This window comes from Stylophora pistillata, chromosome 5, assembly GCF_964205215.1.
Source record: "Stylophora pistillata chromosome 5, jaStyPist1.2, whole genome shotgun sequence".
NCBI classification, from domain to species: Eukaryota; Metazoa; Cnidaria; class Anthozoa; order Scleractinia; family Pocilloporidae; genus Stylophora; species Stylophora pistillata.
Genome location: NC_142523.1, coordinates 29838065 through 29863189, shown reverse-complemented (window position 1 = coordinate 29863189; position 25125 = coordinate 29838065). Strand labels below are relative to the sequence as shown.

General features: G+C 39.0%; 2 protein-coding genes, 1 long non-coding RNA gene and 1 pseudogene across 6 annotated transcripts in view; 1 reads left to right on the top strand and 3 right to left on the bottom strand.

Moving 5' to 3' along the window:
• The window catches only part of LOC148731343 (sorting nexin-5-like), a 301059-nt gene that overhangs the window by 43211 nt on the left and 232723 nt on the right, over positions 1 to 25125 (bottom strand). The gene's annotated exons all lie outside the window — the stretch shown is intronic.
• Positions 1 to 25125, bottom strand: part of LOC148731356 (uncharacterized) — a 94614-nt gene that overhangs the window by 60104 nt on the left and 9385 nt on the right. For 2 of the 4 annotated variants that reach the window (XM_088760370.1, XM_088760369.1), the window contains 2 exons: positions 22152 to 22192; positions 21352 to 21647 (listed from right to left, as the gene is read on the bottom strand). In XM_088760370.1, the coding sequence (XP_088616496.1) occupies positions 21572 to 21647; positions 22152 to 22192 (117 nt within the window). In that variant the 3' untranslated portion in view covers positions 21352 to 21571. Of the gene's footprint in view, positions 1 to 21351; positions 21648 to 22151; positions 22193 to 24649; positions 24713 to 25125 lie in introns of those variants that run through there. The other 2 variants (XM_088760371.1, XM_088760368.1) reach the window with 2 other exon arrangements.
• Positions 3937 to 7228, top strand: LOC148731358 (uncharacterized). The gene is made up of 3 exons (XR_016001365.1): positions 3937 to 4739; positions 6431 to 6471; positions 7158 to 7228. It is a non-coding gene; the product is annotated as an uncharacterized LOC148731358 (long non-coding RNA).
• On the bottom strand, positions 16555 to 20982 carry LOC148731357 (uncharacterized; annotated as a pseudogene).

Here is a 25125-nt window from a genome sequence, read left to right as displayed (position 1 = left end):
AAACTTGAACGGAAAGCGACGTAAACATGCTGGTTTACTGAGAATGTGTTCGTGAATTTAAATTAGTGCATACTGGGCTCATCCTCGGTGTAAAAACCTGTAAAGCTCACGAGTGGCGTAAAACAAAGAGAACAAAACATTATAAAATAATAGCGTGCACCAAAACAATAACTCATGAAGCAAAGGAAACCTCGTCAGGTTTTTGCACCGAGGATCACCCGCATTCCCAAAACCGTCGGTTGAAACCTTTGAAGGGAACCGAAGCTTTCAAATAGATGATTTGCGATCTCATATTAAGCATTGTCTTTTAACTTTCTTTGAAGCTTTGTGAGTGTATAATTATCTGTCGGAATGCATGAACGAATACATTTCGATCTCCCGATGCAAATTACGAGCTTTCTCCACAGGTAACCCATGCTCACCGTTTGTGTCACGTACACATGGTGAAATGGAAAGAACAATTATGGGGCGAAGTTTAGGTCTGAAAATTGGCTTGAAAATGGAAATAAAAATCAATGAAACTTACCATATGGCGATTTGTTTTCTAGACCTAAACTTCGCCCCGTATGTTCTCTCTAGTTAACCATGTGTACGTGATACAAACAGTGAGCCCGGGTTACCCGTGCTTTCTCTAACGAAAACCTCATACTCACGGGGTTATTTTTGTGGTTACAAATGAAAGGTATTGTCTTCAATCTTCGATGTTTTCTTTGAAGTTTGCATCAGAACTTGTCAATAGTTCTGGAATCATCTCAAATTTATAATGAACTGATCGAAAAATCTTTAAGTGTGACTGAGTGCTAACACCACTTATAGTTCACCACTAAATTTTCTCCGATTCTTATTGGTTTAAATTGATAAAATGACGTGATAGTGTTCATCCGTAGAGAGACACTATCAGCCCTTATAGTTCACCACTAAATTTTCTCCAGTTCTTATTGGTTTAAATTGATCACCTGATGCGATAGTGTTCATCTGTGGAGAGACACTGTCAGCCCATAGTGCTCATCCGCAGAAAATACCTGGATGGATAATGCCCATCCGTGGAAAATACCTGGACGGATAGTACTCATCCATGAAAAATTTTGAATGGTTTGTCGGCCGCGAAGTTAGGCAGATCGGAAAAACAGTAAGTTTCAATTTTGACAGGTATAACGTATTCCAATGTACAGTTGCGAATTATTGACATTTGTGACGGGCTGTATGCATAAATAGATATTTGATTGCCCTGCATTTAGTGGGTTTTGACTGTTTTTTAACTGGCACGCGGAAGAAAATTTAGTGGTGCACAATAAAGACAATAGAGTGTTAATGTCTCAGAACTATTGGTCTGATAGTAGCCCCATGGAAGTTTGATGTTCTTAAAACTAGCATATTTGCTATGAAAGCTTCACTTCTCGGGAAAATATTTGTTTTAAGAACATCAAATTTCTGCAGGGCAACTATCAGCCGATAGTTCCTCAACAGAAACACTCTATTGAATAATTATAAAAATTGTGTGGTTTTTTCTACAGAATTTAGCTCATTGGCCATTTAGAATTGTATACATGAATTTGGAAATGATATTTGAAGTCGAATTTGTGAAATTAGACTGTTTTCATGCACTAAATTTTTTTTACTGCATTACATAGGCTTCTAAAATATACTAATTTGAAAATCATGTTTTTGCTGATCGAGCTGCAATTCTGAGATTGCGAATTTTAGGTATAGTTACAATGTACCTATATAACAGCTTCGTAGCGGTAAGGTACAGTATGGGAAAAAATCCATTACAGCTTTAAATTAATCTGTCCCCACCATGCAGAAAAGCACACCGGTTTCTCATTTCTAGCCTTTTTCCCCCTGCCTTGCAGCCTTTTGAGTAATCCCAGTGTGGATCTCCCTAATTTTCCTGCAGTGTATGGCATTTTCTGGAGGAGGTGCTTAGGATATTAGAAACAAGTATACTGTACATGTATGTGCAGTTCCTGCAGTTTAATAAATGGACGTGTACAAGTTTTTTTTCTTTTCTTTTTTTTATTTCAGGGGAACCACCATTTGGAGTCATACAACCTTTCCCAGAGAACATTTACCCTCTAGACGGTACACTTCAGCAAACGTTACTTGCATTACATTTGATGCATCTGGTAAACTTCAACCAGATAGAATAGAGTTTTATAGGAGAGATGACCTTAACCGATACAGAAAGTTAGGGGGGGATAGATTTGTGTTTAATCAAAGAACAGAGAATATAAGTGAGTATATCTTTGTATTACAGATAATATATCTGGCTCCAGAAAAAAAACAAAACAAAACAACTTCTAGACCTCAAACTTTACTCCCAAAGCAGGATTCTTAAAATCGTCATAAATAGTGTGAACGAGGCTGAGTCATGATTTCCCTCCTGAGTTATATGTGACCCATGAATTTTATTTCCTTACGTTTTTCAGAACATCAAGATTTCCCTGAAACCTCGCACATATAACAAGAGAGATTTGAGCTTTTCCTTTTTTGAATACTTGATGCCATGATAATTTTTTATCCATTTGTGCCTGGAATGGAATCAGGACCCCCCTCCCCTCCCCCTCCCCTCCCCCTCCCCTCTTCCTCCTTCTCCCCTCCCCCTCCCATCCCCTCCCCTCCCTCTCCCCTCCCCCTCCCCTCCCCCTCTATAATCTGTACAGTACAAAGCCATATTCTCCTCCTGCAAACAAGTTCATTGCTTTCGTTGTAGGAGGAAACATTAAATTGTACACTACCATGACTTTGAAGAATGTAACAATTCAGGATGACAGTCAGTACGGTGATCTTGGAAGCTATGAATGCCATGCTTTTGCAAAAAATGTAAGGTTACCAAAGAGGCATGGCTTTAGTGTTAGTGTTATTACAAGTAAGTCTATGCATTGCAGATGAAATTTCATTACTTTGTACTCTCACAGCATAAATAAGTCTATTTTGTATGTCGTGTGTATCCACATAGTATAGATCTGAGTAAAAATAAACTGTCAGAAAACAGGAGGAAATGCAAGGGATGGGGGTAACTTTTCTGAAGACTGGCATCTTATCAAGGGGAAAAGCACTACTGCCATCTCCTTTAAACCACTGAGAATAGGATGAGCTGTTAAGTTGTAGTGTGGTTACTTGCCATTGTTCAGAGTCAAAGTTCCTGTTATTTTTTCACTTTGAATGTGCAATTTACATGTAGGGTGAGTGATCATCAAAAAGTTATGCCCTCATCTTAAATGGTAAAGTACCTTTTTATAATTAACAAATGGTAAACACCACAGCGTACACTATTGAGTTATGGATGCACGCGGGAGGTTGCTAAGCACGAAAGAAGCGTAAGAGTCGCTCGAGGCGATAGCCGAGAGCGACTCTAGCTTCTTGAGTGCTTAGCAAACCTCCCAAGTGCATCCATAACTCAATAGTGTACGCTGTGGTGTTTACCATTTGTTTTATAACATAACATTAACACATTGTAGCTAAAGAGTTCCCTTTTGTTTAACAAATCTTACGTGACCAGAAAAAAACAAGCGCGCGCGGAAAAATAGTCTTTGCATTTGCTCACGTCAGCAGCGTACACCCATGGGCAAATGGGGAACGCTAAATTGACCAATCAGAGCGCGCGCTTTACTTTGGTTATGTTATAAAAATCCTTTTGCAGCAAAATATTTCTATAAGCCATCTCCATTCCAACTGGGAAACAAATTGTATTTGTTAACAGAAAAGTCTATCCACCTGATGCTTGAGCTTTTGGCCAATAATCTTCATCTTTGTAACGGCTGCCACGCCTTTTGCCTACTGTTAAGAAGACGTTGACAAACTTGTGCACGCGCGACTCGTGTGTGCGTGCTTTGAGATTACGAAGTAATATCGTAAGCAAATCACACGGACCCTTTTTTCACATTGACGTGTGTGATTTTTAGAGGAGAGTAGTTGAAGTTTTTAGTTTATCATTTGGCGGTTTGTTTAATGGTTGTTGTCGTAAGACTACAGTTTTCTGTGTTAGAGTAAAAGTGTCTGTTTGGATTTCCCGTTTCGCTTCCGAATACCTACCTTATATTGAAGTTTGTTTTGGTTCAATTCTTACAAGTGGGACTGTTATGTGAGTGCTAATGTTCCTTTCCTTGAGCTCATATATAGTTCGTTTGTGAGTTTGTTTGAGTTTTTAGCTAGCTTTGCATCTTGCCTTTATATTGGAATCTTTGGAATGTTGGTTTGTCTATTCGCATTTAGCTGAGCTTCTTCCTTATGAATGCATATTTCAGTTTATGATAAGTACTTGGATACCACGACTACGTTAAATAAAACGATTCAAGGCTTGACCGTAAAATATATCCCCGCTTCATAGTGTGTCTTCATTTGCGAAACTCATAGTTGTCGAAATTTTGCTTCGCTTGTGTCGGCCACTACAATCTTCATGTAATGGTTTACACATTCTTGCATTTCAGGAAATGAAATTCCAATAATAAAAGTCTCAGTTTCCAGTGTTCTTAATCCAGATGACGGCATTATAATCTTCTGCAACCCAACTAGAAGAGGAAATGAATTCAGCACCCCACTGAAGAGGATTTCCTGGTTTAAAGATGGGAAGTTGTTGGAGAGTGTGCGGAATCCAGATCCAGATGTGAAACAGGACTTTTTAGCCCCACTAATGCTTACAAAGGGGGGACAACAAGGGGGAAAGTACACCTGCCTTTTGGAAGTAAAGCTGAGACATATTAAGAAGTACAACGTTACAGATTACACAGTTATTAAGGGTAAGTACAATGAACTATTGCAAGACCTCATAAGTAATTCTTGTTACTGTCTGCCATTCAATTCTTCTCCTAGCTGTTACTTCGGTGAATTTAGTATTGGATCGACTAATAATCCCCTTATTGATATGTTTCTTTCTTCTCATGACTTGTCAGTGTGATTTTGTATTCATTTGATACTGTGAAGAGAAAGTTCTGTCTTAATCACTCACGGGAGTTTAAAGGGGTAAAAGAGCTGCATTGTACATTTTGTATGGCCACTAGGAATCTGCTTGGGCTAATAAGCATTCAATCAATTCTGTAATACCCTGCTTGTTAAAAGCCATACCATTATTAAACAAAAATTAAAGTACCCTGACTGCCAACAGCCATACCATTATTAAATAGAAAGTAAAGTACCCATGATGAAAACACAGTTTTATAATTTATTTCTAGAAATACCTGTATCAGCATCTGATTATCTGATTAGAAATGTAAATCTCTCATCATAACTAGTTTAGAAAATTTGTTATAATTACATCATAGCTAACACCTTTAAACTGATAAACTGCTTTGTATGAAGCTAGTAATCCCAGAATATTTGTTGTTTAACTCTTGACATGAGAAGGAAAAAACATCTTGCTTCAGTTGCTGGCTGAATAGACTGAGTTTTAAATTTGTATGGAGAGGTTACATTGCAGTCACTTCTGGGAGTTGAAGGGAAAGCATTTGGTCGAGTGAGACATTTTCCTTGGTACAGCATACCTGGGAAGGTTCATTCAGCTTTAGAGATCACAAAATTTTAAGGCTACCCAGCAGAGTGTCCTGGTGAAATTTCAATGGCCCAATTTTTACATTACATGTACTGTACATAGACGGCATGTCGATCTGTATTTACCATTTTTTCCTGGTAAACCAGGGTAAATGCCTAACCGCCTCCCGGTTAGCTCAATTGGTTAGAGCGCTGGACTGTTGTGCGGGAGGTCAAGGTCGATGGTTCGAGCCCCGGCCGGACCAACACTCAAGGTCTTAAAAAAAACTGAGGAGAATGTGCTGCCTTTCTATAATATCAAGAAATGGATAGACATTCTAGTCTTCTCGGATAAGGACGAATAAACCGTAGGTCCCGTCTCCTGCATCTATTAATTAGTTAATTTGGTTAAGCAAGGGGCGTTAAAGAAAGCACTCACGAGATTACTGTGACGTACTTTGTACCCCAACACCGACAACATCTAGATTCTTCATTCTCTACTGTATATATTTCCTCTTTTACTGAGGAGGAGAATTTGTCGAAAAATCAAGAAACTCTTTAGTTGGTGATCATTTCCTTAATTATCGTCACCTTGATGTTTGATTCAAGGTGGTCTTGTAAGCTTGGAGAAATTACATTCTATGTGTAGATGCTGAAGTCACCGTTAGGGATGAAAGGATTATGTCATGGTAGTAGGTACAGGTAACTTTATTTCAACTCGGGTTGTTGAGGCTGATTACGTCCCCTAGAAATACATGCCACCCATCCCATCCCATGGGAGAACATACACCACACAGTTGTCTTGTGCGTGGTAAATTAACGTCTCCTACCCCTAACCCTGCAGGAGACAGGGCCTACGGTTTATTCGTCCTTATCCGAGAAGACTAGAATATCTATTCATTTCTTGATATTGTAGAAAGGTAGCAAATGGTTTACATGTACATTTATGTTTAATTTTCCTCAGATTTATCACTGTCAGCTGCATTTACATGTAGTAGCACACAGGTAATGTTGTCATTATTATCATTATTATTAGTGTGATCATAGTCATTGCAATTTCCTTAAATGGGATCAGTGCATTTGTTGGTTTATTTTTCACTTATTATTCCTTTGCAGTGAAATCAGACAGTTGGCTGTAATCAGACAACTAAAGCAGCCAATCATTCTACGTCCACTCAGCTTATATATCCACCAATCACAGAATTTATCACAATAGCCATAGCAACAACCATGCTTGTACTTACAGCTTTACTTTTCAGCTGTGACTGACAAATCAGACTCCTTCTCCATGTTTGTCTGACTTCGTTAATCACCGGTACGATTAGTCAGACCCAATTGGAATCTACTTGGTCATGTTACCATTATTTATTATTATAATAATTATCATTGTCATCATTTTGAGTATTATCCATAAAACTACAATTATCAGTGTCTATATTAATACTATTTTGGTTAATTTGATTATTATCAGCATTATGATTCTTGAAATGCCAGTTGCTTTCATTTGATTCAAAATATAATAATTGAATGATGGCATTTCTTAGCACAACATATCATGTGATTGCAAGTTATACTACAGTATCAGTCCTAAAGAATCCCACAGCCTCTCGTAGGTTTTGTTCAACATATGGTTTGACCTGTCAATGTTATCATGTTGTTTTATTGTTTACTTTTTTGTTTTGTTTTAACAGATCCATTGGGCCCTTTGTGGCCTTTTATTGGTATCGTTGTTGAAGCCCTTGTTCTTTTCTTAATCATCCACTTGCTGAAAAGAGAAAGAAGGACAAAGAAAAAGGTTTGAAACAGTAATGAACATGATTCAATAGGTCCTCTTTATGCACTTCATTTCCATTTTTATACAGAATATACAAATTATGTAGTTTTATTAGAAACGTAGTTAGTTTCTGTTTAATCTAATTGATCAGTTCATGAGCAAGCGATAAACTACGTGTAAAAGAAGAAAGTAAAATATCAACTAGTACATGTACACTGTAGGTATCAATTGATGAAACACCAATTGTAAGTGGGGAGAATTGCATTTTAGATGTTCAAAATAAAAAAAAACCTATTGTGGGTTTTAAAATCTTGAAATGTATATTTGATATTAAATATGGGCAACAATGCTGAAGAAAAATCATAAATCAAAAAGATCTCTCGTGGGCATATGACCCACATGCAGTACTATAAATTATCTCTATGTAGCTTCTTTATAAATAAGTTCTATGTTTTAAATAAAGTTTACTCAGTACCCATAGGAGAGACTGTTGTACCATTAAGTTGTATGTAGATCTCATCTCTATCAGTGTATGGAGACCACTAATTTATATTTTATTTTTTCACCTCTTTCCTATTTGTTCACTGATGCTGCGTACAAACAGCTGAAAAGTACAATTACCATGATTTTTGTATGTACAGTTAAATTCTCTCAATACATTAAGCTACATAGAGCTTAAATTTTGTGCTACATATTGTTTTGAAAGACTTATGTACAGAGGGCTTTTGACATAAGATGGTCCATGTTTTTTAAAAAGACTTGTAAATTTTAAGTAAATGACATCATTGCATTTATTGCCTTCTCCGCTGCTCACCCCATTGTGTACACTATGATGATACAAGTATTAATTTCTCAGTCTTACATAGAAACGTTTTGTGTTTCATAGGGTTGACGGTCGAATGGATTTTAGTTATAGTTCCACAGACACTACGGAATTGGCACAAGAGGGCAAGTGCGCTCGTGTAAAGTGGGAGAGCCCCTGTTGCTTAGAATGGTTACTCGTACTGCACGTGTGTGGCAAGTCCCAGTCATTTTTGTTGCTTTTGTTATAGGGCTTAAAGATAGCACAGAAACTGCAATTTTATTTGAAAATACTGTTTTTGTGAAAGCTGTTATGTTAGTGCTGTCGAAAGTTTATTCTTTTTCATCACTGGTATCGGAACAAGTCGTAAGAGACATATTTAGAAGTTTCGTCTATTGATTTTTCCATTTTCATTCATATCATAACTAAAGCAAAGCGCGCGCTCTGATTGGTTAATTCATCATCTACTATTTTCCAGTGGGTATATGCTGCTGACGTGAGCAAATGCTAACTCTATTTTTGCACGCGCGCTTGTTTTTTCTGATCACGTAAGATTTTTTAAATAAAAGGGAACTCTTGTTACAATGTTTCAATGTTATGTTAATAAAACAAATGGTAAACACCACAGTTTGTTCATAGTTTTGCTGAACTCTTTCACCGTTTGTTGGATTCAGAGCTCATAAATTAAAGAGGATTTTGGTCGATATTTCAGGAAGCGTGATTAAACTTTATCGAGTTGCTGGTGTGCAGTTAGTTGTTATGAATGAATTTTCGCGCGCTTGTTTTCTCTTGTCATTTAAGACTACACAAAACATTTTTTTGCGATGTAGCTCAATAAAAGGACTTCTGTTCCTCCAATGTATCAATGTTATGTTATAAAACAAAGGGTGAACGGCATAGCGTGAATTATTGAGTTATGGATGCACTTGGGAGGTTTGCTAAGCACTCAAGAAGCTAGAGTTGCACTCGGCTATCGCGTCGTGCGACTCTTACGTTTCTTTCGTGCTTAGCAACCTCCCGCGTGCATCCATAACTCAATAGTATACGCTATGCCGTTCACCATTTGTTAATTCAAGCTTAAAGGGATACTCTCTCGCCTGTGATGACGTTTTGAGAAAAGACGGATAACAACTTAAGTAAAACAAATCTGTTGAAAGAAAGGGTAAATCTTTTGTTGTTTTCGTTTAAATTTGAAACTTTTCTCAACGTGTGGTTCGAGCGTAGGGCTTTGCCTCCCAACGGAAGTGACGTAGAAGGGAGAACTCATTTAACTTCCGTTGAGATTTCTTTCACAAGAGCACCGAGATTTCTTCAATAAAAAACGCGCCCCAAAAATACAATAATACCGCAACGATGTGTGGCCGGTGGATGTTCCATTACGCGTAGCGATGATGTAAGCCTTCATAAATGACCCGAAGATCCTAATTTCGCTAGGTTATGGACGAGAGCCGTGAAAAACACGCGATCCGATTATGAGAACCCAACAAACTCTAGCCGTCTGTGCAGCATTCGCTATTTCACTGCAGATTCTTTTGAGGAACAGTCGGTTCAGGCGAAATCTATGGGTTTAAAGATGAAAGCCCTTTCTAAAATACAATGCTGTTCCCTTAAATCTTTATATTAATCCGTCTGTAAAAAACAAACAAAGGCTTGAGGACGAAAAAAAAACTCTCATCTTCACAAGTCGTGACACTAGCGCGAGATTATCAAAACAAAATCGACAACAACTACGTGGAGCATTCAGAAAACGGAAAGCTGCAAGGGTATGTATTACCTGTAAAAGAAATATAGACCTGTCCTACTCACACCTCTGAACCTGCAAAACACTTGCGGGAAAATCCATCACATTCTTTCACTTGGCGTGTTCTCCCCTCAGCAGAAACATTCCACAAGCGTAGGATCGTCGAGGGGCTAATGATCCAACAATTCCACCCCAGTTTGAACAAACAAGTCATTTTTATGTCTCTAAACTTTTCCCATCGGGAATCACATAAAATATGTATGTATGTACAGACGGTCAACACTTTCAACCCTGATGATGACAAACAGCCGAAAACATTTGGTTTTAGCATTTTGATAACTTTTCTTAATCTTTTAAGCCTTGCATATGTAATATCAAATATGAACCTGTATTCATTGAATGAAAAATGTAGCAAAAAGCTCTTTCAAACTTATAACCCAACTCATTTACCCGGTGCGTGTTCCAGATCCTCGATGCACATATAGAAAATGAACAGCTCTCCCTTTACGAAGAGAGTTACCGAACAATTAGGTTTTGCATCGGTAGCATTCTCACCCCAAGCTCAAGATGTCAGCACCCAAACTCCCAAAATAGGGATAGATGTCTCTGTGCAATTTCGGAGCAGTCGTACCGCTAGAGGCAAATGTAGTCACTTGAACATACATAAAAATACAAATCTGTTGTGACAGTAGTTTGGCCGTTCCGAAGAAAGTAACCAAACCGCACGCTAAAATAACTTGGCAGGTTGTCAGACGTCCGTTCCAGTAAAGAGTAAAAGCACACAACGCACTTCACTCAAAGAGTTTATTACGTCCACCCCGGTTCAGAGTGAGGAGGAAAATTCGGATCAAGAGGAAGAAGGTGAAGAAGAAGTAAAAGAATGAGGAATTACGCAAGTTTAAGATTTACATAACACGTGCAGCGAATGTGAAAGAATTGCTTTATTGTGTTAAAAACAAATGCCGGTCTAATCAAGTTGAGGTCCTACATTTTTAAGGCCAAACACTGCTGCATTTCTCAAATCTAATGACCACTTCACTTTGTGAAGTGACAAACGAAGAGATTTCGCCAAAAGGCGAAGATTTTAGCTCAGAGAAATCGCTTACCAGTCTGTTTTGTAATCGCTCGAATGGATCGGCATCATCTGGTTCATTCGAGGAGTCAGAACTAGCCTCACTGTCGTAAGGCTCAAACGCATATATGGTTCAGTTCCATGAGCGTCTGCACTCTCGATCACCCCCGCGATTAATCCGAGAAGGAAAACTCGAATCTCTAGAGTCGGGCTCCATTACGATCGCTCGTATGTTTTTCAGTCTCCTTTCTACGTCATTGATCACGTGTTTAACTTAGCCGGCGAACAGGCTCCCGGCTTGGAGGGCGCGAAGCAGGGGAAGGAAGGGGAAGGTTTCTGTGTCCCCACGTCTGATTGAACGGGGAGCCTGTTCGCAGGCTATGTTTAACTAGGAGCCATTTCAACCTCCGGTCTTTAAATGAGTGAATTTCGCGCTTTTGCAACAGGATTTCAATCAAATGAAAGGTTTTAGGGAACTTTTGCTTCTTCCAGTAGTCGTTTTGGCAAAAGATCTACATTTTAATTAAATGTTAAAATTTGGTGGAGAGTATCCCTTTAATGCCTGAGTATTTAAATGCTAGACCATCGAAAGTCACGAAGATTACAGATTACTCCGTGAGGTAGATATGATAGGAGATGGGAAAGAAAGAGGGAAAAAGGGAGAGGGTACCAGACTATCCCCCTCTCGTGCAGTTTCTACAATCGTACAAAGCAATATTCTCTCAGACCTCAAAAACGCAGACCGCAGACCGCAGACCGCAGACCGCAGACCGCAGACCGCACACCTCGAGAACGCACACCTCGAAAAACGTGTATACAGTGTGTAATTACCAAATTTATCTCTCTTCCTTCTGTCATTGATTTTATCAGATGAGATATCGGAATTTCCGTTATGCGAAAGCGAAACTGCCACGTAAACACTGGACTTTAATTTATATTTAAAATACTTCGTTTACGATCCTTCACTGTTGAGTTATCCGTGTGCCTTTTGAGTCGACTTGTGTGTGCACTATCAGTTGCTTTACGTTTTCCTTTGTGTATACAGTATGTTATTAGTGAATATATCTATCTTCCTTTTGTCAGTGATCTTATCAGAAGAGATCACAAAATTTCGCACAAGAGCGAAATACCTAGTTAAACAATAGAGTGTTTCTGTCGAGGAACTATCAGCTGTTAGCTGCCCCGCGGAAATTTGATGTTCTTAAAAGAAATATTTGCCCGATCTTCCCGAGAAGCGAAGCTTCTCGGGCAGATATGCTAGTTTTAAGAACATCAGATTTCCAAGGGGCAACTATCAGATCGATAGTTCCGAGACATAAACACTATTTTCTTTATTGTTCACCACTAAAATGTCTTCCGCTTGCCAGTTTAAAAACAATCAACAATTATTACGATCGAGTAAAAGCTCCATTAACCAGTAGTGTTTATAATTACAACCACTTACCACCCCTCCCTAAGTAATAACACTCTTTCCCCACCCCTCCCACAGTACTTTTCGACTGCACCCACCCCTTCCTGTTTACTAGAGGTGTGCCTCCTCCCTTATAAAATTGTCCAAAAAATAGTCCAAAAAATCGTCCTAAAAGTCGTCCAAAATAGTCCAAAAAATCGTCCAAAAAATAGTCCAGTCCAGTCCATATTTTACCCCATGCCAGTTCCGAGATATAAACACTCTATTGTCTTAATTGTTTACCACTAAATTTTCTTCAGCGCCCCTGTTTAAAAACAATCAAAACCCGCTAAATGTACTCGAGACACTCGATTGTACCAAAAATGATTTCATATAGTAAACGTACAAACGTAAAAATTACGATAGTGCTTGTGAATTCTAGTCAAGGGCGAAGGACAGGGAATTTCGTGATCTCGTCTGATAACTTCAATGACAAAAAGAAGATAGAGAAATCTGGTAATTATACACTGTATACTCAAAGGAAAACTGATGGTGCACAAGTCGACTCGAAAGGCACACGCATAACCTACGCCAGACTAGTAACTCTACAGTGGAAGATCGTAAACGCGATATTTTCAATAAAGATTTACGTCCGGTGTATACGTGGCATTTTCGTATTACTAAAAATTAAAGAAACACCGCGGCCCAGCGCAAACATTTTGATTGAAGGCAGTCGAAAAACCGATCAAAATAACCTGTACGATCGAGTAAAAACTCCATTAACCAGTAGTGTTTACAATTACAACAACCTACCACCTCTCCCTGAGTAACAAAACTCTTCCCAACCCCTCCCTCAGTACTTTTCGACTGCACCCACTCCTCCCTGAGTACTAAAGGTGTGCCGACCCTCTTATAAAATGGTCCAAAAAATCGTTCAAAAACATCGTCCAAAAAATCGTCCAAAAAACAGTCCAGTCCAGTCCATATTTTTCCCTATACCATTATTATTCCACAGAAAATTCCCTCTAGGAAATAATCGAATAGAGAAGGCTTTAAATAACTACCTAACCATGTTTTTTGGAACTTAAGTTCTCTTCTGGTTTCCATATCAGTACGAACTTAGTGTTACGTCCGCAGTTTTTATTTTTGTGTCTAGCAGTCCTTTTCAATAAGTTTTGTGTACACAACTTGTTTACCCATAACTTGCCACCTTCATACTATATTGAGCTTTTTGCCTCCGATAAACGTTTTCGCGTATGTTATTGTTTTCGTGTGATCATAAGTTTTAATTGTTCATTATTTTATAGGAAACTGTTATTTCCCAATTAAAAATTATTTCGGGAAAGATTTGAAAGCCTTTTGTATGTTCCCGTTAACCAAGCCAGTATTCGACCCGACTGTTAATAGGTTCTGCCATTTTGATAACGAGCCAAGGAGATATTTTGTGCAAGTGCTGATAAAAATAAATTATTTGCGAGCTTAACGATTGGGAAATCGATGAGTGTTCCATGCGTCATTTTTATTGTGAAAAATAGTAAAACTCTGTACGAAGGTCAGGTTAGAGTTGACATCAGGTGATATGTCAGCTTGACTTATGTTTGTTCTTTCGCTTGAAACTAACGAACTCTTTTCCATTCCAGATCTTGTTCCTCTCACGTTTGGTGTCACATGTCCAAAAAACCCCCTGTCATCTTATGCTAAACGAGAAAAATTTTTATCGTCGGTTACCTGCACGAAACCGGTTGCTACGGACAACTCATGATCAGCAAATCCACCAACCTCCTCAATCGTTCAATAAAGGAATCGTGTTATTCTGTATCATGCAATGGACCAATCAGGAAACAATGTCACTTGTAACCTCACCATTGAAATCACAAGTAAGTTTTCTTCTCATTTCTCCTTGGCCACCACTGGTCTAGTTGGAGGCGCGCTTGGAATCTAGGATAATTGACTTGTTTAGATAACTGATCATTTGCTGTCCAAAATTGAAAAATCGGCCCCTTTCTCAAAACTCAGACACTACCGTCAAAATTGAAAAAAAAAAAAAAAAAAAAAATCATACACGAGTTTCCAAATTTAAAAAATTGGCCGCAAGCGTCCAAAATCAGAACTCGGCCGCTACATTACTTACCTTGGAAGGTATGTTAATATAAATCATGCATCATGATCGCCGTTCTCGTTCCTTCTAGTACATTGTTACCTCCTTGATTTTTAGCCTCATGCACCAGCAAACTACAATCGTCCAAAAATCTTAGGAACACCACATCATTTTCAAATAAAGACAACAAAATTATCATATTTCTACTACTTATTGTTGTAAACATAACATTTCTTAGTATGCGACTCTGTAAATTATCAACATCACGAGCAGGACAATTGCAGGATAGTCTGTTCATACCTAGTAACAAAAAAATAGAGTGCTTCTCAATTTGGCGAGTTTGATGGCTCCTGGGCGACTTTAGCTCCGAGGTCTAAGGGTAGAGGTCTGGTTCAAGCCCCAGGGCAGACTAACACTCAGGGTCTTGATATAACTCAGGAGCATGCGCTACTTTTGCCATGACATCGGCAAAGGGTTAGACATTCTAGTCTTCTTAGAGAAGGACAATTAACACAAAAGGCCCCGTCTGCTGCATCTTCTCTGTACAAAAGAGCAGGTGCACGTTTAAGTAGCTCATGACTTTTCGCAAAGTGAAGGGAATGTAGCTCCCGATGTTGTGGTGTCGCCTTGTTATTGTTTAAAACAAGCCTCCATTTAAACCATTTATGTTCCTCTTGGGTTCATCCATAATTCGTGATCTATGATTTACCCTGCCTACATTTTCGGGCCATCGAATCTCAGCCCAAGACGTTCTTATCAGTTTAAATTCAGGTAGCCCTTGTCTCGAAACACTAGCCATTAACTATCCATTCAAAGTGCTTTGAAAAATGTTTTCTACTTTTTACCAAAGTTACCACAACAATTCATCGAAACACGATATATTAATCATTCAGAGACTGATTCAGATGTTAATTTGTATTCTGCTTCATAAAAATTGCCTCATGGCACCGATGGCATGTACCTTATCAATGATTGGTGAAGTTATTGTTGTAGGGATGACGGCTAATTTTGTGCCGGACAAGTAGGTGGGATAAACATTTACCAAAATTTGAACTACCGACTATTCCCTCTTAAGAACTTACTCATTGTAAAGGGGGTATAAGAATTAAATATCACGTTTACTTTTTAACCTTAGACTTGACCGCATGAAATAAACAATTGTATTCTGCACAATATATCTAAGGGTCCCCCATAGGGTCACTTTGATAGTTTCATACGGCCAAGTAGTCTTGAGGTAAATCCGAGCGCTGTGATTAGTTTTTACTCGGTTGGGATTTTGCCATGCGGACCGTTTTCGCGGAAACGGTCGTAGGCCGTGTGTTCCGACGTATTGTTATGCAATCGCGTGTACGCATGCGCCGTTCAGTAAGTCACCACGAAGTTTTTTCTACTGGCTTTTCCTCCATGTTTGTTTTAAACTTTTACCGTCGGTTTTCCTTAAATAAAGGATCAATTTTTTTCAAATTGCAATGCGCCTGAACACCGTGTATTTTTGTTCTCGAAAATCGGCAAATTTTGGTCAGACTGCCCTCTAATAAATCATTTATTATTAACCTCACTTGCTCAAAGTGTCCTGGGGCATATTGGCCCTCATTGGGTTTGGATGGACCGAACGCTGCAGGGTCTGTACTGCCACGACCTATAAGTGTGATGTAGAGTTGCAAATTCATGATAAAACATGCTTTATTCTTTGTGGGTGTTGTGCTTCTTTGCTCTATCCATTTTAATTTGCGCGAGGAAAAGCCATTTTCAAAGCTGTGAGGTTTTCCTCTTTTCACAAATGTTCACAATTGAAAATGAAAAAGGTCAAGAAGAACATTGTAGTCGAAAGCTTCAGAAAACATATAAGTTGACTGTTTTATGATCGAACAAAAGTCCATGTAACCTGTCTACGTCTTAAACAGAGTCATCAAACCGGAGGGAACGACGTACACGGCAACCTCACCAACGGATCTAAACCAAAGATGTACATAAAGATTTTTGGCCCGGGGGAGGGGGAAGAAAAGTGAAACAAGCGCCTGGGATACACAACTGAAACCGCTGCTAAAGTTTGGCACTCTCATCGAGTTTCACCCAGTATAATAAAAAACAAGATAACGAGCTTGCCAAAGGAGTGACGCTAAAACAAATCATGCTTGAATAATCTGGGTGGGGAGGGGCCACTGCACGCTCCAAAAGTAAAATCGAAAGATAATAACCACACAAGTATCTATTTGATGCAAAAACATGTCCGTGTATATGAAAAAAACATCATCTCTTACGATCTCACATTTGACCGCAAACAAATATATAAACTTATGTAAGCTCTCACAAAAGGCTAATGTATATATAGTCCGTCATTATTCTAAAGATCGGTGAACTGAGATGCACTGAGTGGAAATCAACCATAACTAGACCTAATCATCCCGATTAAACGAAGCTCCTCGTACACTCTGTAGTTAACGCGCGACATTCATCTAAGAATGTATGAGAAAATAATAGATAAAGCGTTTATGTCTCCACTTCAACGAAATTTCAATTCTAAGGTAATATCACAAGGAGTCTCTTAATCTATTACAATACTTTGAAACTTCTCAGACTGAGATCTACAGTGCTATAAAATCCTGAGCTATTCATTTGGAAACCTTGTAAATTATACTCCTTCTTACAGGAGGAGCCTGTTTTTAGTTTAAGTTCCATCAAATATAAAACATAACGAAACCACCAGGCTATCTTTTACTTTATAAATTTACGTTCCTGATAAGATGAGAGTGATATGTACACAAGCTAATCAATCAAAAGTCATAATTCAGAAGAAGCAGCACTATATGGCGACTCATAAACGATTTTGTCCTGGAACGTGGGACTTCAAGCAAGGAAACGTCTTTAACCTGTCTCCGATCACAGAGTTTGCAGATCAGGATACAAGAAGCTCAAATGATATCAAATGTAACGAAAATATCAAAACGGTATAGATTTTAGCGAAACTTCTCCAGCAAAGGGACAGCAACGTCTAAAAAGAATTAAAGGCCTTCGCCGTTTATAAATTAGTCCAGTTTCTAGACTATCTACAAGTCCATCTTTTCTTCTTTTCAAAGATGCTTAAACCTTAATTCACGACGCACCTCCTTTTCTGTTGTAGCCGAGAGAAGTTCCTCCTGACCTCTCGTACCCTAACATGATCTTGACCGTATCTAGAAATAAAAATTACCAGTGCACGATCAAGACAATGCTTGGCCTCTTGGAGTTCGCTCAGGTCACTGTGCAAATTACCCAGATTCTTGTAAGAGGCTGCAACATCAACATGATCAGGTCCTAGCTTCTTCAGACGAATCTCCAGTGCACGCTTATAGTAGTCTTTTGCTTGATATGTTTCGCCCAGGTTACTGTGTAAACTACCCAGATTGTTGTAAGAGGCTGCAACATCAACATGATCAGGTCCAAGCTTCTTCAGACGAATCTCCAGTGATTGACTATAGCAGTCTTTTGCTTGATCTGTTTCGCCCAGGTCACTGTGTAAACTACCCAGATTGTTGTAAGAGGTTGCAACATCAACATGATCAGGTCCTAGCTTCTTCAGAAGAATCTCCAGTGCACGCCTATAGTAGTCTTTTACTTGATCTGTTTCGCCCAAGTCACTGTGTAAACTATCCAGATTGTTGTAAGAGGCTGCAACTTTAACATGATCAGGTCCAAGCTTCTTCAGACGAATCTCCAGTGATTGATTATAGTAGTCTTTTGCTTGATCTGTTTCGCCCATGTCACTGTGTAAACTACCCAGATTGTTGTAAGAGGCTGCAACATCAACATGATCAGGTCCAAGCTTCTTCAGACGAATCTCCAGTGCACGCTTATAGTAGTCTTTTGCTTGATGTGTTTCGCCTAGCGCTTTGTGTAAAATACCCAGATTGTTGTAAGAGGTTGCAACATCAACATGATCAGGTCCTAGCTTCTTCAGAAAAATCTCCAGTGCAGGCTTATAGTAGTCTTTTGCTTGATCTGTTTCGCCCAGGTCACTGTGTAAACTACCCAGATTGTTGTAAGAGGCTGCAACTTTAACATGATCAGGTCCAAGCTTCTTCAGACGAATCTCCAGTGCACGCTTATAGTAGTCTTTTGCTTGATCTGTTTTGCCCAGGTCACTGTGTAACATACCCAGATTGTTGTAAGAGGCTGCAACTTTAACATGATCAGGTCCAAGCTTCTTCAGAAGAATCTTCAGTTCACGCTTATAGTAGTCTTTTGCTTGATCTGTTTCGCCCAGGTCACTGTGTAACATACCCAGATTGTTGTAAGAGGCTGCAACATTAACATGATCAGGTCCAAGCTTCTTCAGACGAATCTCCAGTGCACGCTTATAGTAGTCTTTTGCTTGATCTGTTTCGCCCAGGTCACTGTGTAAACTACCCAGATTGTTGTAAGAGGCTGCAACATCAACATGATCAGGTCCCAGCTTCTTCAGACGAATCTCCAGTGCATGATTATAGTAGTCTTCTGCTTGGTCTGTTTTGCCCAGCTCACTATGTACAATACCCAAGTTGCTGTAACATGCTGCTTTTTTCAGGTCCTCTCCTTCGTGACTTGATTCAATCATTTTTAACTGCAATTTATAAAAGACTATCGCTGCTCCAAACTCACTGTGGTCATGGCACATGTCACCGAGGGTGCAAAGGCCACCAGCGTAAGAACTCAAAGACTTAAGTGCTCTTTCGGAGAATTCTTGCTTTTCTCTTCTAATTACCACATGTTCAAGTTTTAAGCTTAACATCTTTAAATGGGGAGCTAATTTTGTTACCACATCAATAGAAGCTAATTTTTCGAATTTTGAGAATGACATTACAGCCCCATGTACCACTTCGTAAACTTCATCCTTTGTCCAATCTTTCGTCGCAGATTTAATAACATCGTGAACAATACCATGAGCTCGAATATAGACACCACTGACTTTTTCTTCTTCTTCCTCTTCTTCTTCCTCTTCTTCTTCCTCTTCTTCTTTTTCTTCAATCAGCAATAATGAACATTGATTCATTCTCATTCTCATCATATCTTCATCTTCAAAATCTTCATCTACTGCTCTGATGTACTCGATAACAGCTTCTTGAAGGATCGGCTGTAATGCACACACAGAGAGAAAATTGAAGATGTGATGGAAAATTATATCGTCCGCCATCGCCTTTTCGACAGCGAGTGTTATTGCTTTGGTCATGGAGTTTGGATAGCTTGGATTGCTCTCAGCAAGTCTGATTTCAGTAGCACTTCGTTTCCCCTCTTCCACTTTCTTCAGGTAGTCGCTCCAGCCAAACCTCGAGGATACCTTACTCTGACGAACCTGTCGCACATACGTGGCTGCAGCCGCTAGGGCAAGTGGCTGGTAGTCTAATACCTTAGCAACTTCTTTCTCTATGTCATTAATTGGGATATCAGAAAGAATGCTCAGCAAAGAGCATGCGTCGTTAGGTTGCATTCCTGCGCTGACGGAAAGGTTTTGTACGGAAGAGCTTGTTAACGGCATAGACGCAGTGCCCTGCGTTGTTATTAGCATCTGGCCCCTTGCCCACACCTCGTTTCCTGCATCAGGCAAAAGACCGCTTGAAAGAGAGTTCCCATTGTCAACTACCACCAGCCATGAAGTGTAATGCTTAATTTTTGCACTTATTAGGGACTTGAGATATGAAATCTTCTCGTCTGTGTTCAAATCCTTCGAGCCGTAAGTGTTTGTTATTTCATATCCGGGACATTTGCAATGTTGAGCAAAATCGACATACGAATTCAAAATTGTTTCTGGGCTCTCAGCATTCAGTGTCATGACAAATGAAGCTGCGGAAGGTGTTTCTTTGACTTCGTCGTAGAATCGCTTGGCTGCTAAACGGGCCAGCTGAGATTTGCCACTTCCTGGATTTCCTGACAAATACAGTATGCTCATCCCATCATCGGTGCGTTTTAATGTTTACAGGTTTCGCATAATTTCATCAACTTCAGATTCTCGAGCAGCGATGTCGTGTGTTGGTTTAGGAGGGAGAATGCAAAATGGAGAGACCTCTTCGTGTAACTGTTCTTGCAAGGCAAGCCTCTGTTCTTCTTTTACTTGAAGTTCCTTTTCCTTCTCTTTAAGTTTTTGTCTCAGGTTGCTAACCTCCCTTAAAACTTCACTTAACTCCTCTGTGGGGAAGGTTGTTTGATTTTGGACCTCATTGATTTTTAATGTGGGAAGACCGAGGGCGACGAATGCAGTTTTCACCCGGGATATAACAATATTGAAATCTCGGTCAGAGAGTTGGCCTGCTTCGTCGTGTGCGAATTCATTCCGGATATTTCTTAAATCATGAATGTTTGATCGAACCACTGAGTTGAGACCGTGGATACAATCTGAAAAAATAATAGCGTAAAACAGCATGGTACAATCCCATTCAGCTCTATCGCCATTCTGCATGGTTGATAACAGCAGAGCGTTTTTGCTTCTCTTCTTAGGGGACTCCCCATTCCAAAAGTCCATTCCATTTTTAGGTTGATCTTTCCATTCTCCTAGTGTTGTCTTGTGGCGACTGTCCCATTCTTGTTTAAAGATTGTTCGCAGACCCTCTGTTATAATATCAGTGACAACGTAACAAATCCTGAAGTAATTTAGCTGCTCTTCCTTGTATTCAAATGCAGCGGCCATGTCTTGTTTGAACCTGCGCAAAACCAAAGTTTTGTTAATAGGCATCGGGGTTGTCTTTGCAAATGGTATATGTGTCAAGATCTAGCGATGCGGGCTTAGACATGTTTTTTTAGGAAAGGGGTGGGTCAGAGACAAGGAAGTTTATTTCCTTTATTCACAGGGTGGGGCTAAATTAACGCTAGGACTAAGGATATGAAGGAAAATTGAGCAGCAAAGAATCAAGGCTACTTTTTAACAACTTCACATAATTTTATTTTTCTCAATATAATTTGAATATATCAACAAAGTTGAAATGGTAAATTGGCCACCTTTACGATTATAAAAGCTGACGTTTCGAGCGTTAGCTCTTCGTCGGAGCGAAGGGCTAACGCTCGAAACGTCAGCTTTTATAATCGTAACGGTGGCCAATTTACCATTTCAACTTTGTTGATATATTCAAATTATTTCGTTACCCCCACCGACGCAGCCTCAAACAGATTCTTTAGAAACTATCAGCCTTTATTTTTTTTTTCTCATCCGAAGAGGCAAACGAAGTTAACTCTGATTTTACTAATTTTTGTTCAAATATGCGACTTAAAGAAAATCGATCACCTAACTCGAAAATTCCGCGTTAACTTTCCTGCAAAAATTGATATCGCACGAATCCCTCGTCAGGTAATGAATTCTCCTATAATAAAGAAAATGTTTAAAGCATCAGGAATACTGTCTAAGTCTGAGAACTGATGGTCAAAGTCAATAATTTTTAAGCTATACGAATTTTTTTCGCTCTTTTCAGTTTATCTTTTTTGCGTCTGAGTTAATTAGTTATGATAATCTTACTTAATAAGGTCTCTTGACATTGAATTCCATTCTCTCAGCTTACTTTCTAGTGATCAATAAAGAATCACTTCTCACTTCATTCAAGTATGATAGCGTAAAGTGAAAACCAGCCATCACTCTTAGATAAATACTAGAGAACTTTGCCAAACTGAGCCGAAATATATTCCCAGCGTACTGTATAAAATGATGCACACCACACGTGACGGTTAGCTTTTAATTTACGTCAACTCGTGAACGGAGGTTTCTCCACGAATGGAAACTATCACTCTGAAGCTATAGATCGATAAGAAAAGCAAATTGAGAAAAAAGTTACCTGGAACTCACTTGAATCAGTACTTTAGATAATACATACCGTTCTGGAAGTTTGAGAAACCTTTGGAATACTTTAACTGTCTGCAATCAAAGGTTGAATAGTGAAGAATCATTGACATGCATTTAAAGCTGCACACAGCAGCATATCCGGTGTTTTATGTATCATAAGCTAAATAACGCTGGCATTGTGATTGGTTCTTACCAATGATCTATTGGCGGACAGACGCATTTATCATATAAAACAATCAGAATTCTAGCGCATTAGATCATATCCACATGTATTTTGCGCTATATAAGTAATAATAAATTGGATACGTATGATGCACGATCCTCGCAGTAGATAGCGCTACTTAAGCAATAGCGAAAATCAGACCTGAAAAAAATCAGGCCTGTACGGGATTCGAACCACTGACCTCTGCGATACTAGTGCAGCGCTCTACCAATTGAGCTAACAAGCCAACTGGGAGCAGGCCGTTAAGTTGATTCGTAATAAACCCGTGAACGTGATAAATCAGATGCAATGAAATATATGAAGTTCATATATTTTAAACTGCGGTATTAGATACGTATGATGCACGATCCTCGCAGTAAATAGCGCTTTTTAAGCAATAGCGAAAATCAGACCTGAAAGATCAGGTCTGTACAGGATTCGAACCACTGACCTCTGCGATAGTAGTGCAGCGCTCTACCAATTGAGCTAACAAGCCAATTTATCACTTTCACGGGTTTATAACGAATCAACTTAACGGCCTGCTCCCAGTTGGCTTGTTAGCTCTATTGCTAAAACATTAGATGATTCTCCCAGCAAAATTTCTCGAGATTTAATGAACTTGTGGCAGCCGTATTCCGCTGCTTTTTGCCCCTTGCGTTTTTCATAATTACTGTCAACTTAACTAAACAGTTCCGTCTTTTGTTCATTTGATACGGTCAGCATATTAGACAATGGATCATATCAGTTAGAGTATCAAAAGAACGTAAGGTCACAAACATCTCTTTTTTAACTTAAAGCGACGATAGCAGAAGTCGCAGTGCAATTTCATCTTTTTGCTAAAATAGTTTTCTGTATTACGCTCCTTCTCCTGCAGCGTGTTTCATATCAAGATAAGTATTCTACAATGTTCGCTTGTTTCTTTTTCGTTTGAAACGAGTTGTATCTGCTACGCATAACTTTCAGGTAAGTGAATTAAAGTTTGCTTCACGTTGTCAAAGTTCTAGAAACTTTTCGTGAGGTAATAATACTTTGTAAGCAATAAAGAATATATGCTGCTTTCTGTAGTCAACAAAACACTTGAGGAACTAGCATGCGAAAGGTAATCTGGCTTCGTCGCAATGCACATCAGTCACGTCTCTAAGCAAGACAGGACAAGAGACTTCGAGAGATTTAATTGGAAGGCCGCACAATACTTATAAAGCGATGATCGAATAATTTTGACGCCATATCAGTGGGCCATTTGAACTGCTTTTGTTTTGCTGAAGTAAGAAAGACAGGTTTTTGGGTTACGTCAGTTAAGAGAAAATAGTTTGTATATTCCTGGTTACTTTTTTTCGCACTCACTCAAACAAACTTTGATCGTTGAAAAATAGTCAACTTGAATGAAAGGATGACTTAAACTGAAAATAGAGCTGGTAAAGACCTTCTTCTGCTTGAGCTATATAATCCATTTGAGATAAGAAGCAACCTGCTTTGAAGTATTGAATATCATTCGGTGCCCGACCAAACATAGAAGTTCTTTTGTTGAGTTGCTAAACTCAGAATATTAGATTAAAGAAATTACAAAGCATAACAAAATAACATAAATAACATCTTTATTGGTGTAGGGGAATTTTCGTTAAGGAAGATGGGAGAAATCACGGTTAAATTCCATCTTGTTACGGTCTCATGAAGCTCCTTCTCTTCCAATATAGCAATTCTAGGAAGTAGTTTTCGTTTGAAAAGAGTTGTATCTGCTACTCATAAATGTCATGCAAATGAAACTAAGGTACTTGCTCCTGCCAAGTTTTGGAAACTTTTTGGTGGTGATTGATCATCTGCGATAAAGAATATAGGCTGCTTTCTGTAGTCAACAAAACAATCGACGAACGCGAAAGCGAAAACTTCTTTGGCCTTCAGGCAGAACACCTTATCTACCTCCCTAAATAGCTGCACTCCTCAAGTTTAATATCAATTGTTTTACTGACAACTATTGAATTTGCTTTGGTTTGATTCTTTGTCCATCATCTCTCCGCAGCAAACAACAATAGGATGTGCCTCGACACGTTAACCTTAATTATTTTTCGAAGTTCTTTCGCTCTACAAAGTCTGGAAAATTCGTCATTAAGTTGGGTACGATAACCTTACTTAGCGTGGAAGAAGTGAGACGGGGGGGTAAGATGGAGCTTACCCCACCCCCACTCCCTCCCTGTTCACATTTAATTACAATTCCATATGTATTATTTGCTTCTAGACCATTCCGAAAGAATATTGTACACCGCACCGCAATGCGCTATATAAGTAAAATAATAAAGTTGTAATAATCATTATCATTAAGTGATAGTTACCTCCAAATGTGATTCACATGAAATCGATGCCAGTGATTTGTCCAACATACACAAATAGAAAAACTGAAACAAAAAAATGCGTGCGTAAGACTACGCAATCGGACAGAGAATAAGTAAGAAAGAAAACCGACGTAAGGACAATATCAACGTTCCTTTCGTAGTCTGCATACATGGATAACAACAAAGCGCAAAACAGACATGATAACCGCGGATTAGACTGGCTTGATGTGTGCCCAATGAAAAATATGAACAGTATTGCGAGGGAACCTGCCCTAAAAACCCGAGCGAGTCATGTATGGTTGACATATTTTTTGCTGCAGTTCTCTTCATTAGGTTGATGAGACTTGAAACAAACGCGCTTGAGATCAGTCAAGGATAACATTTGAGGCGGATCGTAAGTAGTTGCAAAATTTGAAATCCCAACGGTGACAGGACTTTGATTATTAGTGGCAAGGAAACTATAGTTTTACTAGTCT